This window comes from Zonotrichia albicollis, chromosome 4 (genome assembly GCF_047830755.1).
Source record: "Zonotrichia albicollis isolate bZonAlb1 chromosome 4, bZonAlb1.hap1, whole genome shotgun sequence".
NCBI lineage: Eukaryota > Metazoa > Chordata > Aves > Passeriformes > Passerellidae > Zonotrichia > Zonotrichia albicollis.
Genome location: NC_133822.1, coordinates 1,762,286 through 1,776,133, shown reverse-complemented (window position 1 = coordinate 1,776,133; position 13,848 = coordinate 1,762,286). Strand labels below are relative to the sequence as shown.

The window sequence follows — 13,848 nt, the reverse complement described above, 5'->3', positions numbered from 1 at the left end:
TTGTGGTGTTCCAGCAAAAAAGAATTTTAAAAATATTAAAATTTGTGGTGGATCCTTTGAGCTGAGCTGGGATTTCAAATTCCATGAAAATTTTCAATTTAAAATGTAATATTTTCATTTTTTTTAATTTTAAATCTTCAGGCTGCAGCCATTGGGCTCAGTTTCCTCTCATTAATTAATTAATTAATTTTAAAATTAATTTTTCCCCTTCGTGGATTTTCATTTTGAAGCTGCATTTAGGGGAAAAACATTGGAGCGATCACCTGGAAAATTCCTGGATTTTTCATTGTATTCCCAGGAATTTTCCATATTTTTCTTTTTAAGTTTTTTTATCCCTGAAAATTTCTGATATTTTCCAGAAAAAGTTGTGGTGCTCCAGCAAAAAGAATTTTAAAAATATTAAAATTTGTGGTGGATCCTTTGAGCTGAGCTGGGATTTCAAATTCCATGAAAATTTTCAATTTAAAATGTAATATTTTAATTCTTTTTATTTTAAATTTTAAATTTTCTGGCTGCAGCCATTGGGCTCAGTTTCCTCTCATTAATTAATTAATTAATTAATTAATTTTAAAATTAATTTTCCCCCTTTCTGGATTTTTATTTTGAAGCTGCATTTAGGGGAAAACATTGGAGCAATCACCTGGAAAATTCCTGGATTTTTCATTGCATTCCCAGGGGTTTTCCATATTTTTCTTTTTAAGTTTTTATACCTGAAAATTTCTGATATTTTCCAGAAAAAGTTGTGGCGCTCCAGCAAAAAGAATTTTAAAAATAAGGAGGTTGTGGTGGATCCTTTGAGCTGAGCTGGGATTTCAAATCCCATGAAAATGTTCAATTTAAAATGTAATCTTTTAATTTTTTTTATTTTAAATTTTAAATTTTCTGGCTACAGCCATTGGGCTCAGTTTCTTCTCATTAATTAATTAATTAATTAATTTTTAAATTAATTTTCCCCCTTCCTGGATTTTCATTTTGAAGCTGCATTTAGGAGAAAACATTGGAGCAATCCCCTGCAAAATTCCTGGATTTTTCATTGTATTCCCAAGAGTTTTCCATATTTTTTTTTGAAGTTTTTATACCTGAACATTTCTGATATTTTCCAGAAAATTGTGGTGCTCCAGCAAAAAGAATTTTAAAATATTAAAATTTGTGGTGGATCCTTTGAGCTGAGCTGGGATTTCAAATTCCATAAAAATTTTCAATTTAAAATGTAATATTTTCTTTTTTTTTGTTTAATTTTAAATTTTCTGGCTGCAGCCATTGGGCTCAGTTTCCACTCATTAATTAATTAATTTTTAAATTAATTTTCCCCCTTCGTGGATTTTCATTTTGAAGCTGCATTTAGGAGAAACCATTGGAGCGATCACCTGGAAAATTCCTGAATTTTTCATTGTATTCCCAAGAGTTTTCCATTTTTTTTTTTAAGTTTTTATCCCTGAAAATTTCTGATATTTTCCAGAAAATTGTGGCTCTCCAGCAAAAAAGAATTTTAAAAATATTAAAAGTTGTGGTGGATCCTTTGAGCTGAGCTGGGATTTAAAATTCCATAAAAATTTTCAATTTAAAATGTAATATTTTCATTTTTTTTATTTTAAATTTTAAATTTTCTGGCTGCAGCCATTGGGCTCAGTTTCCTCTCATTAATTAATTAATTAATTAATTTTTAAATTGATTTTCCCCCTTTCTGGATTTTCATTTTGAAGCTGCATTTAGGGGAAACCATTGGAGCGATCCCCTGCAAAATTCCTGGATTTTTGGGATGGATTTCCATGCTTGGGATGGATTTTTGGGATGGATTTTTGGGATGGATTTTTGGGATAGATTTCCATGCTCGGGATGGATTTTTGGGATGGATTCCATGGATTTCCATGCTTGGGGTGGATTTCCATGCTTGGGATGGATTTTTGGGATGGATTTCCATGCTTGGGGTGGATTTTTAGGATAGATTTCCATGCTTGGGATGGAATTCCGTGCTTGGGGTGGATTTTTGGGATGGATTCCATGGATTTCCATGCTTGAGATGGATTTTTGGGATGGATTTCCATGCTTGGGATGGATTTCCATGCTTGAGATGGGTTTTTGGGATGGATTTCCAAGTTTGGGATGGATTTTTGGGATGGATTTCCATGCTCAGGATGGATTTTGGGATGGATTTCATGGATTTCATGCTTGGGGTGGATTTTTGTTATGGATTCCATGGATTTCCAAGCTTGAGGTGAATTTTTGGGATGGATTTCATGAATTTTCATGCTCGGGATGGATTTTTGGGATGGATTTCCATGCTCGGGATGGATTTTTGGGATGAATTTCCAAACTTGGGATGGATTCCATGGATTTCCATGCTCGGGATGGATTTTTGGGATGGATTTCATGTTTGGGGTGGATTTTTGGGATGGATTTCCATGTTTGGGATGGATTCCATGGATTTCATGCTTGGGATGGATTTTTGGGATGGATTTCAATGCTTGGGATGGATTTTTGGGATGGATTCCATGGATTTCCATGCTTGAGATGGATTTTTGGGATGGATTTCCATGTTTGGGATGGATTTCCATGCTTGGGATGGATTTCCAAACTTGGGATGGATTTCATGCTCGAGATGGATTTTTGGGATGGATTTCCAAGCCTGGGATGGATTTCCATGCTCAGGATGGATTTTTGGGATGGATTCCATGGATTTCATGATTGGGATGTGTTTTTGGGATGGATTTCCATGCTCAGGATGGCGTTTTGGGATGGATTCCATGGATTTCATGCTCGGGATGGATTTCCATGTTTGGGATGGATTTCCATGCTCAGGATGGAGTTTTGGGATGGATTCCATGGATTTCATGCTCGGGATGGATTTTGGGATGGATTTCTATGTATGGGATGGATTTTTGGGATGGATTTCATGCTTGGGGTGGATTTTTGGGATGGATTTCCATGCTCAGGATGGAGTTTTGGGATGGATTTTGGGATGGATTTCCATGTTTGGGATGGATTTTGGGAAGGATTCCATGGATTTCCATGCTCGGGATGGATTTTTGGGATGGATTCCATGGATTTCATGCTTGGGGTGGATTTTTGGGATGGATTTCCATGCTCGAGATGGAGTTTTGGGATGGATTCCATGGATTTCCATGCTCAGGATGGATTTTTGGGATGGATTTCCATGCTCAGGATGGAGTTTTGGGATGGATTTTGGGATGGATTTCCATGCTCAGGATGGATTTTGGGAAGGATTCCATGGATTTCATGTTTTTGGTGCAGGGCGAGGTCAGAGCCGTCCCTGAGAGCTCCCCCAGCAGCTCCTGCCCCTGGCCCGGCCCCGACTGCCCCGGGAGCAGCCAGGTACCCGCGGTTCCTCTTCCCAGGGATTCCATGGATTGCCCCTCTCCCACTCCCACATTCCATGGATTTCTCCATTCCCTGATTTCCCTGCTTCCCCATCCCCACCACATTCCGTGGATTTCCCTTTTCCCAGCATTGCCCTTTTCCCAGCATTGCCCTTTTCCCAGTCCCACATTCCAGGGATTACGCTTTTTCCATGGATTTCCATTTTCCCATTCCCACATTCCATGGATTGCCCTTTATCCCAGTCCCAGATTCCATGATTACCCTGTTTTTCCCATTCCATGGATTTCCATTTTCCCATTCCATGGATTGCCCTTTCTCCCACTCCCACATTCCGTGGATTTCCCTTTCTCCCATGGATTTCCCTTCCCCCACTCCCACATTCCATGGATTTCCATTTCCCCCACTCCCACATTCCATGGATTTCTCCATTCCCTGATTTCTCTGCTTTCCCGTTCCCACCACATTCCATGGATTTCCCTTTCTCCCATGGATTGCCCTTCCCCCACTCCCACATTCCATGGATTTCTCCATTCCCTGATTTCCCTGCTTCCCCATCCCCACCACATTCCGTGGATTTCCCTTTTCCCAGCATTGCCCTTTTCCCAGCATTGCCCTTTTCCCAGTCCCACATTCCAGGGATTACGCTTTTTCCATGGATTTCCATTTTCCCACTCCCACATTCCATGGATTGCCCTTTATCCCAGTTCCAGATTCCATGGATTGCCCTTCCTCCACTCCCACATTCCATGGATTTCTCCATTCCCTGATTTCCCTGCTTCCCCATCCCCACCACATTCCGTGGATTTCCCTTTTCCCAGCATTGCCCCTTCCCCAGTACTGTGTGTCCGAGGTGAGCGGGGTGAATTCCCCGTGGGTTATCCCCAATATCCCATGGATTATCCCAATATCCCACAGCTGTTTCCCTGTCTCCCCAGTACTACATGTACGAGGTGAGCGGGGTGAATTCCCTGCTCCCCATGGATGATTCCCATTCCCCATGGATGTTTCCCAATATCCCATGGATTATCCCAGTATCCCATGGATTATCCCCAATATCCCACGGCTGTTTCCCTGTCTCTCCCCAGTACTACGTGTACGAGGTGAGCAGGGTGAATTCCCCATTCCCCATGGATGATTCCCACTTCCCATGGATTATCCCCAGTATCCCATGGGTGTTTCACAGCATCCCATGGATTATCCCCAATATCCCACGGCTGTTTCCCTGTCTCTCCCCAGTACTACGTGTGCGAGGTGAGCGGGGTGAATTCCCCGTTCCTGTGGATTATCCCCAGTATCCCATGGATTATCCCCAATATCCCACGGATGTTTCTGTCTCTCCCCAGTACTACATGTATGAGGTGAGCAGGGTGAATTCCCTGCTCCCCATGGATGTTTCCCAGTATCCCATGGATTATCCCCAATATCCCATGGATTAACCCCAATATCCCATGGCTGTTTCCCTGTCTCCCCAGTACTGTGTGTCTGAGGTGAGCGGGCTGAATTCCCCGTTCCCCATGGATTATCCCCAATATCCCATAGATTATCCCCAATATCCCACGGCTGTTTCCCTGTCTCTCCCCAGTACTACGTGTACGTGGTGAGCGGGGTGAATTCCCTGCTCCCCATGGATTATCCCCAGTATCCCATGGATTATCCCAGTATCCCATGGATTATCCCCAGTATCCCATGGATGTTTTCACAGCATCCCATGGATTATCCCCAATATCCCACGGCTGTTTCCCTGTATCTCCCCAGTACTATGTGTACGAGGTGAGCAGGGTGAATTCCCATTCCCCATGGATTATCCCGAATATCCCATGGATTATCCCAATATCCCATGGATTATCCCCAATATCCCACAGCTGTTTCCCTGTCTCCCCAGTACTACATGTACGAGGTGAGCAGGGTGAATTCCATGCTCCCCATGGATGATTCCCATTCCCTATGGATGTTTCCCAGTATCCCATGGATTATCCCCAGTATCCCATGGATTATCCCCAATATCCCACGGCTGTTTCCCTGTCTCTCCCCAGTACTACATGTACGAGGTGAGCGGGGTGAATTCCCCATGGATTATCCCCAATATCCCATGGATTATCCCAGTATCCCGTGGATTATCCCCAATATCCCACGGCTGTTTCCCTCTCTCCCCAGTACTATGTGTCTGAGGTGAGCGGGGTGAATTCCCATTCCCCATGGATTATCCCCAATATCCCATGGATTATCCCAGTATCCTATGGATTATTCCCAATATCCCACGGCTGTTTCCCTGTCTCTCCCCAGTACTATGTGTACGAGGTGAGCGGGGTGAATTCCCCTTTCCCCGTGGATTATCCTCAATATCCCACAGCTGTTTCCCTGTCTCTCCCCAGTACTGTGTGTCCGAGGTGAGCAGGGTGAATTCCCATTCCCTGTGGATTATCCCCAATATCCCATGGATTATCCCTGATATCCCACAGCTGTTTCCCTGTCTCCCCAGTACTACGTGTGTGAGGTGAGCGGGGTGAATTCTCCGTTCCTGTGGATTATCCCCAGTATCCCATGGATTATTCCCAGTATCCCATGGATTATCCCCAGTATCCCATGGATTTTTCCCTGTCTCTCCCCAGTACTACGTGTACAAGGTGAGCGGGGTGAATTCCCTGCTCCCCATGGCTGATTCCCATTCCCTATGGATGTTTCCCAATATCCCATGGATTATCCCAGTATCCCGTGGATTATCCCCAATATCCCACAGCTGTTTCCCTCTCTCCCCAGTACTATGTGTACAAGGTGAGCGGGGTGAATTCCCTGTTCCCAGTGGATTATCCCCAATATCCCACAGCTGTTTCCCTCTCTCCCCAGTACTATGTGTACAAGGTGAGCGGGGTGAATTCCCCGTTCCCCATGGATTATCCCCAATATCCCACGGCTGTTTCCCTCTCTCCCCAGCCCTGCCTGTCCGAGGTGAGCGGCCCCTCCAGGTGTGCCCGTGCCCGCTGCTGCCCTGCCAGTCCCGCCCGCCCCGGGAGATGCCCGCGCCGGCCCCGCCGCGCCCGTAAGGACACACAGAGCCCTCTGCCCTGGCACCCCTCTTGTTCCCGTGCCCCATCTGATGCTGCTTTCATCCTTTTCCCATCCCTGAGACTCTTTTATCCTTTTTCTATTTCTAAAATTCCTTTTTATGCTTTTCCCATCTCTAATATTCCTTTTTATTCCTTTTCCCATTTCTAAATCGTCCCTTTTATTCCTTTTCCCATTTCTAAATATTCCCTTTTATTTCTTTTCCCATTTCTAAATATTCCTTTCATTCCTTTTCCCATCCGTAATATTCCTTTTATCCTTTTCCCATATCCAATATTCCCTTTTATTTCTTTTCTCATCTCTAATTTTCCTTTTATTCCTTTTCCCATCTCTAATATTCCTTTTCTCCTTTTTTCATATCTAAAATTTCTTTTTATGCTTTTCCCATATCCAATATTCCCTTTTATTTCTTTTCCCATTTCTAAATATTCCCTTTTATTCCTTTTCCCATCTCTAAATATTTTCTTTTTTTATTGATTTTTCTCCAGAGCGGAGCAGAACCACCAAGGTAAGAACTGCTGGGGTTTTTGGGGTTTTTGGGATTTTTGGGGTTTTTGGGATTTTTGGGGTTTTTGGGGTTTTTGGGGTTTTTGGGATTTTTGGGATTGTGGTTGTGGGTTTAGGTGTGGGATTTTTGGGGTTGTGGGTTTTCAGTTTGTGATTTTTTGAGTTGGGTTTGTGGTTTTTGGGATTGTGGTTTTTGGGTGTGGGGTTTTTGGGATTGTGGTTTTTGGGGTTGGGGTTTTTGTGATTTTGGTTTTTGGGGTTGTGGTTTTTGGGATTGTGGGGTTTTTGGGATTGTGGTTTTTGGATGTGGGGTTTTTGAGTTTGTGGTTTTTGGGTTTGGAGGTTTTGGGTTTGGGGTTTTTGGGGTTGTGGTTTTTGGGTTTGTGGGTTTTTGGGTTTGTGGTTTTTGGGGTTGGGGTTTTTGGGCTTGGAGTTTTTTGGGTTTGGGTTTTAAGGGTTGGGGTTTGGGTTTTTTTGGGTTCGAGGCTGTACTTTTGGGATTTGGGGTTGTGGATTTTGGGTTTGGGGTTTTTGGGATTGTGGTTTTTGGGTTTGGGGTTTTTGGGATTGTGGTTTTTGGGGTTGTGGTTGTGATTTTTTGGTTTGGGATTGTGGTTTTTGGGGTTGTGGTTTTTGGGTTTGGGATTGTGGTTTTTCAGGTGGAGTTTGGGATTTTTGGAGTTTGGGGGTTTTTGGATTTGAGGTTGTGGGTTTAGGGTTTGGGCTTGGGCTTGTGGTTTTTGGGTTGAGTTTGTGGTTTTTGGGATTGGGGTTTGCTGTTGTTTGGGTTTGGGGTTGTTTGGGTTTGAGGCTGTACTTTTGGGGTTTGGGGTTGTGGATTTTGGGATTGTGGTTGTGGATTTTAGTTCTGGGGCTTTTGGGTTTGGGATTGTGGATTTTGGGTTTGGGATTGTGGTTTTCCAGGTGGAGTTTGGGATTTTTGGGGTTTTTGGGGTTTTTGGGTTTGGATTTTGGTTTGGTTTGTGTTCTGTGTTCCCCATGTTCTCTGCTCTCCCTGGGCAGAGCCGCAGCCGCCGTTGGCGCCGTGCCCGTGGCGGGGCCAGCTGTGCATCGGGGGGCAGCGCCTGGGCACCATCGGCCTGAGGAGCCAGCACAGCGCGGGCACCGTGCCCGCCCAGCTGTGAGTGCCACCCCTGGGCTGGGCTGGGCTGGGCTGGGCTTGGCACAGCGTGGGCACCGTGCCCGCCCAGCTGTGAGTGCCACCCCTGGGCTGGGCTGGGCTTAACACCCTGAACCAGGCCTGGCACAGCGCGGGCACCGTGCCCGCCCAGCTGTGAGTGTGCACATGTACCTGAGCCAGGCTGGGCTGGGCTGGGCTGGGCCTAGCACAGTGTGGGCACCGTGCCTGCCCAGCTGTGAGTGCCACCCCTGAGCCTGGCTGGGTTTAACACCCTGAGCTGGGCCTGGCACAGCGCGGGCACCGTGCCCGCCCAGCTGTGAGTGAGGCTGGGCTGGGCTGGGCTGGGCTGGGCTTAGCACAGTGTGGGCACCGTGCCTGCCCAGCTGTGAGTGCCACCCCTGAGCCTGGCTGGGTTTAACACCCTGAGCTGGGCCTGGCACAGCGCGGGCACCGTGCCCGCCCAGCTGTGAGTGTGCACATGTACCTGAGGCAGGCTTAGCACCCTGAACCAGGCTTGGCACAGTGTGGGCACCGTGCCCGCCCAGCTGTGAGTGGGGCTGGGCTGGGCTGGGCTTAGCACAGTGTGGGCACCGTGCCCGCCCAGCTGTGAGTGCCACCCCTGAGCCGGGCTGGGCTGGGCTGGGCTTAACACCCTGAGCCAGGCTTGGCACAGCGTGGGCATCATGCCTGCCCAGCTGTGAGTGCCACCCCTGAGCCAGGCTGGGCTTAACTTCCAGAGCCACGCTTGGCACAGTGTGGGCACCGTGCCCGCCCAAACCTGGTTCCAGAACCCAAACCTGGTTCCTTAACCCAAACCTGGTTAATTAACCCAAACCTGATTAATTAACCCAAACCTGGTTAATTAACCCAAACATGGTTCCAGAACCCAAACCTGGTTCCTTAATTAACCCAAACCTGGTTCCTTAATTAACCCAAACCTGGTTAATTAACCCAAACCTGATTCTATAACCCAAACCTGGTTAATTAACCCAAACCTGGTTCCTTAATTAACCCAAACCTGGTTAATTAACCCAAACCTGATTCCATAACCCAAACCTGGTTCTTTAACCCAAACCTGGTTCCTTAATTAACCCAAACCTGGGTAATTAACCCAAACCTGGTTCTTTAACCCAAACCTGGTTCCTTAACCCAAACCTGGTTAATTAACCCAAACCTGATTTCTCAAACCAAACCCATTTTTGTCTTTTCCTGCCTGATCCCTTCACTGTTGGTGCAGGAATTATAAATGTTTAAAAATTAAATATTTTAAATTAAACATGAAATTAAAAAATAAACAGGAATGTGCTGTTGGATGAGGAATTAAAAATGCTTTGGAATAATTAAATTCTGACACCTCCCAGTGAATCAGATCCCTCCAATCCTGGCTTTAAACACCCCAGGATTTGTGATTTGAGCATTTCCAGGGTTTGCACACAGAATCCTGCATTTTTCCCAAAACTTTTTTTTTTGGGATTTCACAGAATTCCCAGCTCAATTTAATCCTGAATTTTTTGTGCTTTTTTTTATCCCCTCAGGCCTCCCAGCCTGGACATCAAACACGTCATGGGTTTGTCTGAGCTGAAGAAAAAAATTCCAGAAGCTGCATTTGGGAAAAGAAATTACACCAAGAACGAAGGTGGGTGTGAAAAACCCCATTCCCAGAGCCCCAAAAATTCCATGGAAAATCCCATGGAAAATCCTAGGGAAAATCCATGGAAAATCCCATTGAAAATCCCATGGAAAATCCCTTTAAAAATTTCCCATGGAAAATCCTATTGAAAATCCCCATGGGAAATCCCATGGAAAATCCCCATGGAAAATCCCTTGGAAAATCCTCATGGAAAATTCCATGGAAAATCCAAAGGAAAATCCCCATGGGAAATCCCAATAGAAAATCCCCATGGAAAATCCCATTTAAAATCCTATGGAAAATCCCCATGGAAAATCCCATTTTTGATCCCATGGAAAATGCCATGGAAAATCCCAATGGAAAATCCCATTCAAAATCCCCATTGAAAATCCCCATGGAAAATCCCAATGGAAAATCGAATATCCCCATGGAAAATCCATGGAAAATCCCATGGAAAATCCCCATGGAAAATCCTCATGGAAAATCGAATATCCCCATTTAAAATCCCATGGAAAATCCATGGAAAATCCCATGGAAAATCCCATGGAAAATCGAATATCCCCGTGGAAAATCCTCATGGAAAATCCCATGCAAAATCCCAATGGAAAATCGAATATTCCCATGGAAAATCCATGGAAAATCCATGGAAAATCCCCATGGAAAATCCCATGGAAAATCCCAATGGAAATTCGAATATCCCCATTTAAAATCCCATGGAAAATCCATGGAAAATCCCATGGAAAATCCCATTGAAAATCCCCATGGAAAATCCCATGGAAAATCCCCATGGAAAATCGGAAAATCCATGGGAAATCCCCATTGAAAATCTGCATTGAAAATCCCCATGGAAAATCCCAATGGAAAATCCCATGGAAAATCAATGGAAATTCCAAATGGAAAATCGAATATCCCCATGGGAAATCCCCATGGAAAATCCATGGAAAATCCCATTGAAAATCCCATGGGAAATCCCCATGGAAAATCGAATATCTCCATGGAAAATCCATGGAAAATCCCAATGGAAAATCGAATATCCCCATGGGAAATCCCCATGGAAAATCGAATATCCCCATGGAAAATCCATGGACAATCCTTTTGAAAATCCCATGGAAAATCCCCATGGAAAATCCCATTTAAAATCACCATTTAAAATCCTATGGAAAATCCCATGGAAAATCCCCATGGAAAATCCCCATGGAAAATCCCCAATGGAAAATCGAATATCCCCATGGAAAATCCCCATGGAAAATCCCATTGAAAATCCTCATGGAAAATCCTGATCCCAACCCATAGAAAATCCCATGGAAAATCCCATTGAAAATCCCATGGAAAATCCCATTGAAAATCCCAATGGAAAATCCCCATGGGAAATTCAAAATGGGAAATCCCATGGAAAAACTCCATGGAAAATCCCCATGGGAAATCCCCATGGAAAATCCCAATGGAAAATCCTCATGGAAAATCCAATATCCCCATGGGAAATCCCATGGAAAATCCATGGAAAATCCCAATGGAAAATTGAATATCCTCATGGAAAATCCCATGGAAAATCCCATGGAAAATCCCATGCAAAATCCCAATGGAAATTCGAATATCCCCATTTAAAATCCCCATGGAAAATCCCATGGAAAATCGAATATCCCCATTTAAAATCCCATGGTAAATCCCAATGGAGAATCGAATATTCCCATGGAAAATCAAATATCCCCATGGAAAATGCCATGGAAAATCCCATGCAAAATCCCAATGGAAATTCGAATATCCCCATGGAAAATCCATGGAAAATCCGTGGAAAATCCAAATCCCATGGAAAATCCCCATGGAAAATCCCATGGAAAATCCCATTGAAAATCCCCATGGAAAATCCCCATGGAAAATTTCCACAGAAAATCCCCGTGGAAAATCCCAATGGAAAATCCTATGGAAAATCCATGGAAAATCCTATGGAAAATCCATGGAAATTCGAATATCCCCATGGAAAATCCCATGGAAAATCCCCATGGAAATTCGAATATCCCCATTTAAAATCCCATGGAAAATCCCCATGGAAAATCCCATGGAAAATCCTGTCCCCAGTGTGTTTCCAGGGCGTGTTCTCCAGCCTGTACGAGGTTGAAATCTCCCCCAAGGACCAGGCCCGGCTGGACCTGCTGGTGCAGAGCCTGAAGCAGAAGGACCTGGTGAGTCTGTCCAGCATTAAATTCACATTTTTGATTTTATTCCCCACACCTAACCCAGAACAGAACAAATTCCCTGCTTTAAATCTTGATTTTATTTCCCACACCTAACCCAAAACAGAACAAATTCCCTGCTTTAAATCTTGATTTTATTTCCCACACCTAACCCAAAACAGAACAAATTCCCTGCTTTAAATCCCATTTTTGATTTTATTACCCACACCTGACACAGAACAGAACAAATTCCCTGCTTTAAATCTCATTTTTGATTTTATTCCCCACACCTAACACAGAACAGAACAAATTTCCTGCTTTAAATCTCATTTTCCTGCTTTGCTGCTCTCAAATATTTATTTTTTTGTGTTCATCACCTGAAGATGGGAATTATTTCTATAGTTTTTTTTTTAACTTGGGATATATATTTTTATTTTTTTTTTACAGCACAAAATCAGAATTTTAAAATTCCGTTTTCCATTTTATTCCATTCTATTCCATTCTATTCCATTTTATTCCATTCTATTCCATTTTCCATTTTATTCAATTTTATTCCATTCTATTCCATTCTATTCCATTCTATTCCATTTTCCATTGTATTCCATTTTATTCCATTTTATTCCATTTTATTCCATTCTGTTCGATTCTATTCCATTCTATTAATTAATCACACTATAATTACAAGTGGCTAAAGTGTGTGATATCACAAAGTGAAAAACTTGAGTTTATGAAATAACATATATAAAAATAGTAACATAATAATATATAGTAATCTATAGTATATATTATAGTCATATTAAAAAACAAAATAAAGATTATAAGACAAAACCAAATTGTTTTTTACCTTCCTCTCCATCAGTTTAAGTAATATTTTTAAATTATAAATATTTTTAAATTCTGTTTAATTTTTTAATTAAACAGAAAAGTGTAGCTGGTTAAAGTGCATGATATCACAAAGTAAAAAACTTCAAATTTAAAGTTTTTAAATACAGTAATACATAAAAAACAAAATAAAGATTTTAAGGCAAAACCAAATTATTCTTCTTTACTTTCCTCTCCATGAGTTTAATTAATTAAACAGAACAGTCTGCAGTGTGGGCTTCGAGAAATTAATCATGAAGTTAAAAATAAAATTAGTTTAAGTATCACTTCTTAATTAAATAATTAAACTTTAAAAATCTTAGAAAATAGAACATAATAATATTAATAATGATAATTATGATAATAATAATGATAATAATAATAATGATAATAATGATAATACTACTAATAATAATAATGTTATATGATAATGATAATAATAATAATAATAATAACAATAATAATAATGATGATGATAATAATAATAATAATAATAATAATAATAATAATAATAATAATGTCATATGATAATGATAATGATAATGGTAATAATAATAACAATAATAATAATGATGATAATAATAATAATACTAATAATAATGTTATATGATAATGATAACAATAATAATGATAATAATAATAATAATAATGTCATGTAATAATGATAATGGTAATGGTAATGATAATAATAATAATAATAACAATAATAATAATGATAATAATAATACTACTAATAATAATAACAACAATAATAATAATGTTATATAATAATGATAATGATGATAATGATAATAATAATAATAATAATAATAATAATAATAATAATAATAATAATAATAATAATAATAATAATAATAATAATAATAGTAACAATAATAAAATTATATATATTTATATATCATGTTTTTCTAAGATGCTGGAATTTTGTGTTTTCCAGGATTCTGGAAACCTTCCCCTTTGGGCTACAACTCCTGGATTATTAATTATTAATCCCCATTAATTCCAGCCATCTGGATCAGGAGATTTCCTCATTTTCAGGAATTTGAGGCCTGAATCAGGAATATTTGGATCCCAGAATCAGGAATATTTGGATCCCAGAATCAGGAATATTTTGATCCCAGAATCAGGGATATTTG

At 41.5% G+C, this 13,848-nt stretch overlaps 1 protein-coding gene across 10 annotated transcripts in view; it reads left to right on the top strand.

Annotated features, from left to right (window-relative positions):
- TASOR2 (transcription activation suppressor family member 2) overlaps positions 1-13,848 on the top strand; it is a 46,225-nt gene that overhangs the window by 8,053 nt on the left and 24,324 nt on the right. For 5 of the 10 annotated variants that reach the window (XM_074540366.1, XM_074540368.1, XM_074540367.1 and 2 more), the window contains exons 2-6: positions 6,271-6,376; positions 6,891-6,910; positions 7,933-8,050; positions 9,586-9,686; positions 11,757-11,860. In XM_074540366.1, coding sequence (XP_074396467.1) covers positions 6,271-6,376; positions 6,891-6,910; positions 7,933-8,050; positions 9,586-9,686; positions 11,757-11,860 — 449 coding nt within the window. Of the gene's footprint in view, positions 1-3,252; positions 3,334-6,270; positions 6,377-6,890; positions 6,911-7,932; positions 8,051-8,492; positions 8,517-8,631; positions 8,657-9,585; positions 9,687-11,756; positions 11,861-13,848 lie in introns of those variants that run through there. The other 5 variants (XM_074540371.1, XM_074540373.1, XM_074540372.1 and 2 more) reach the window with 3 other exon arrangements.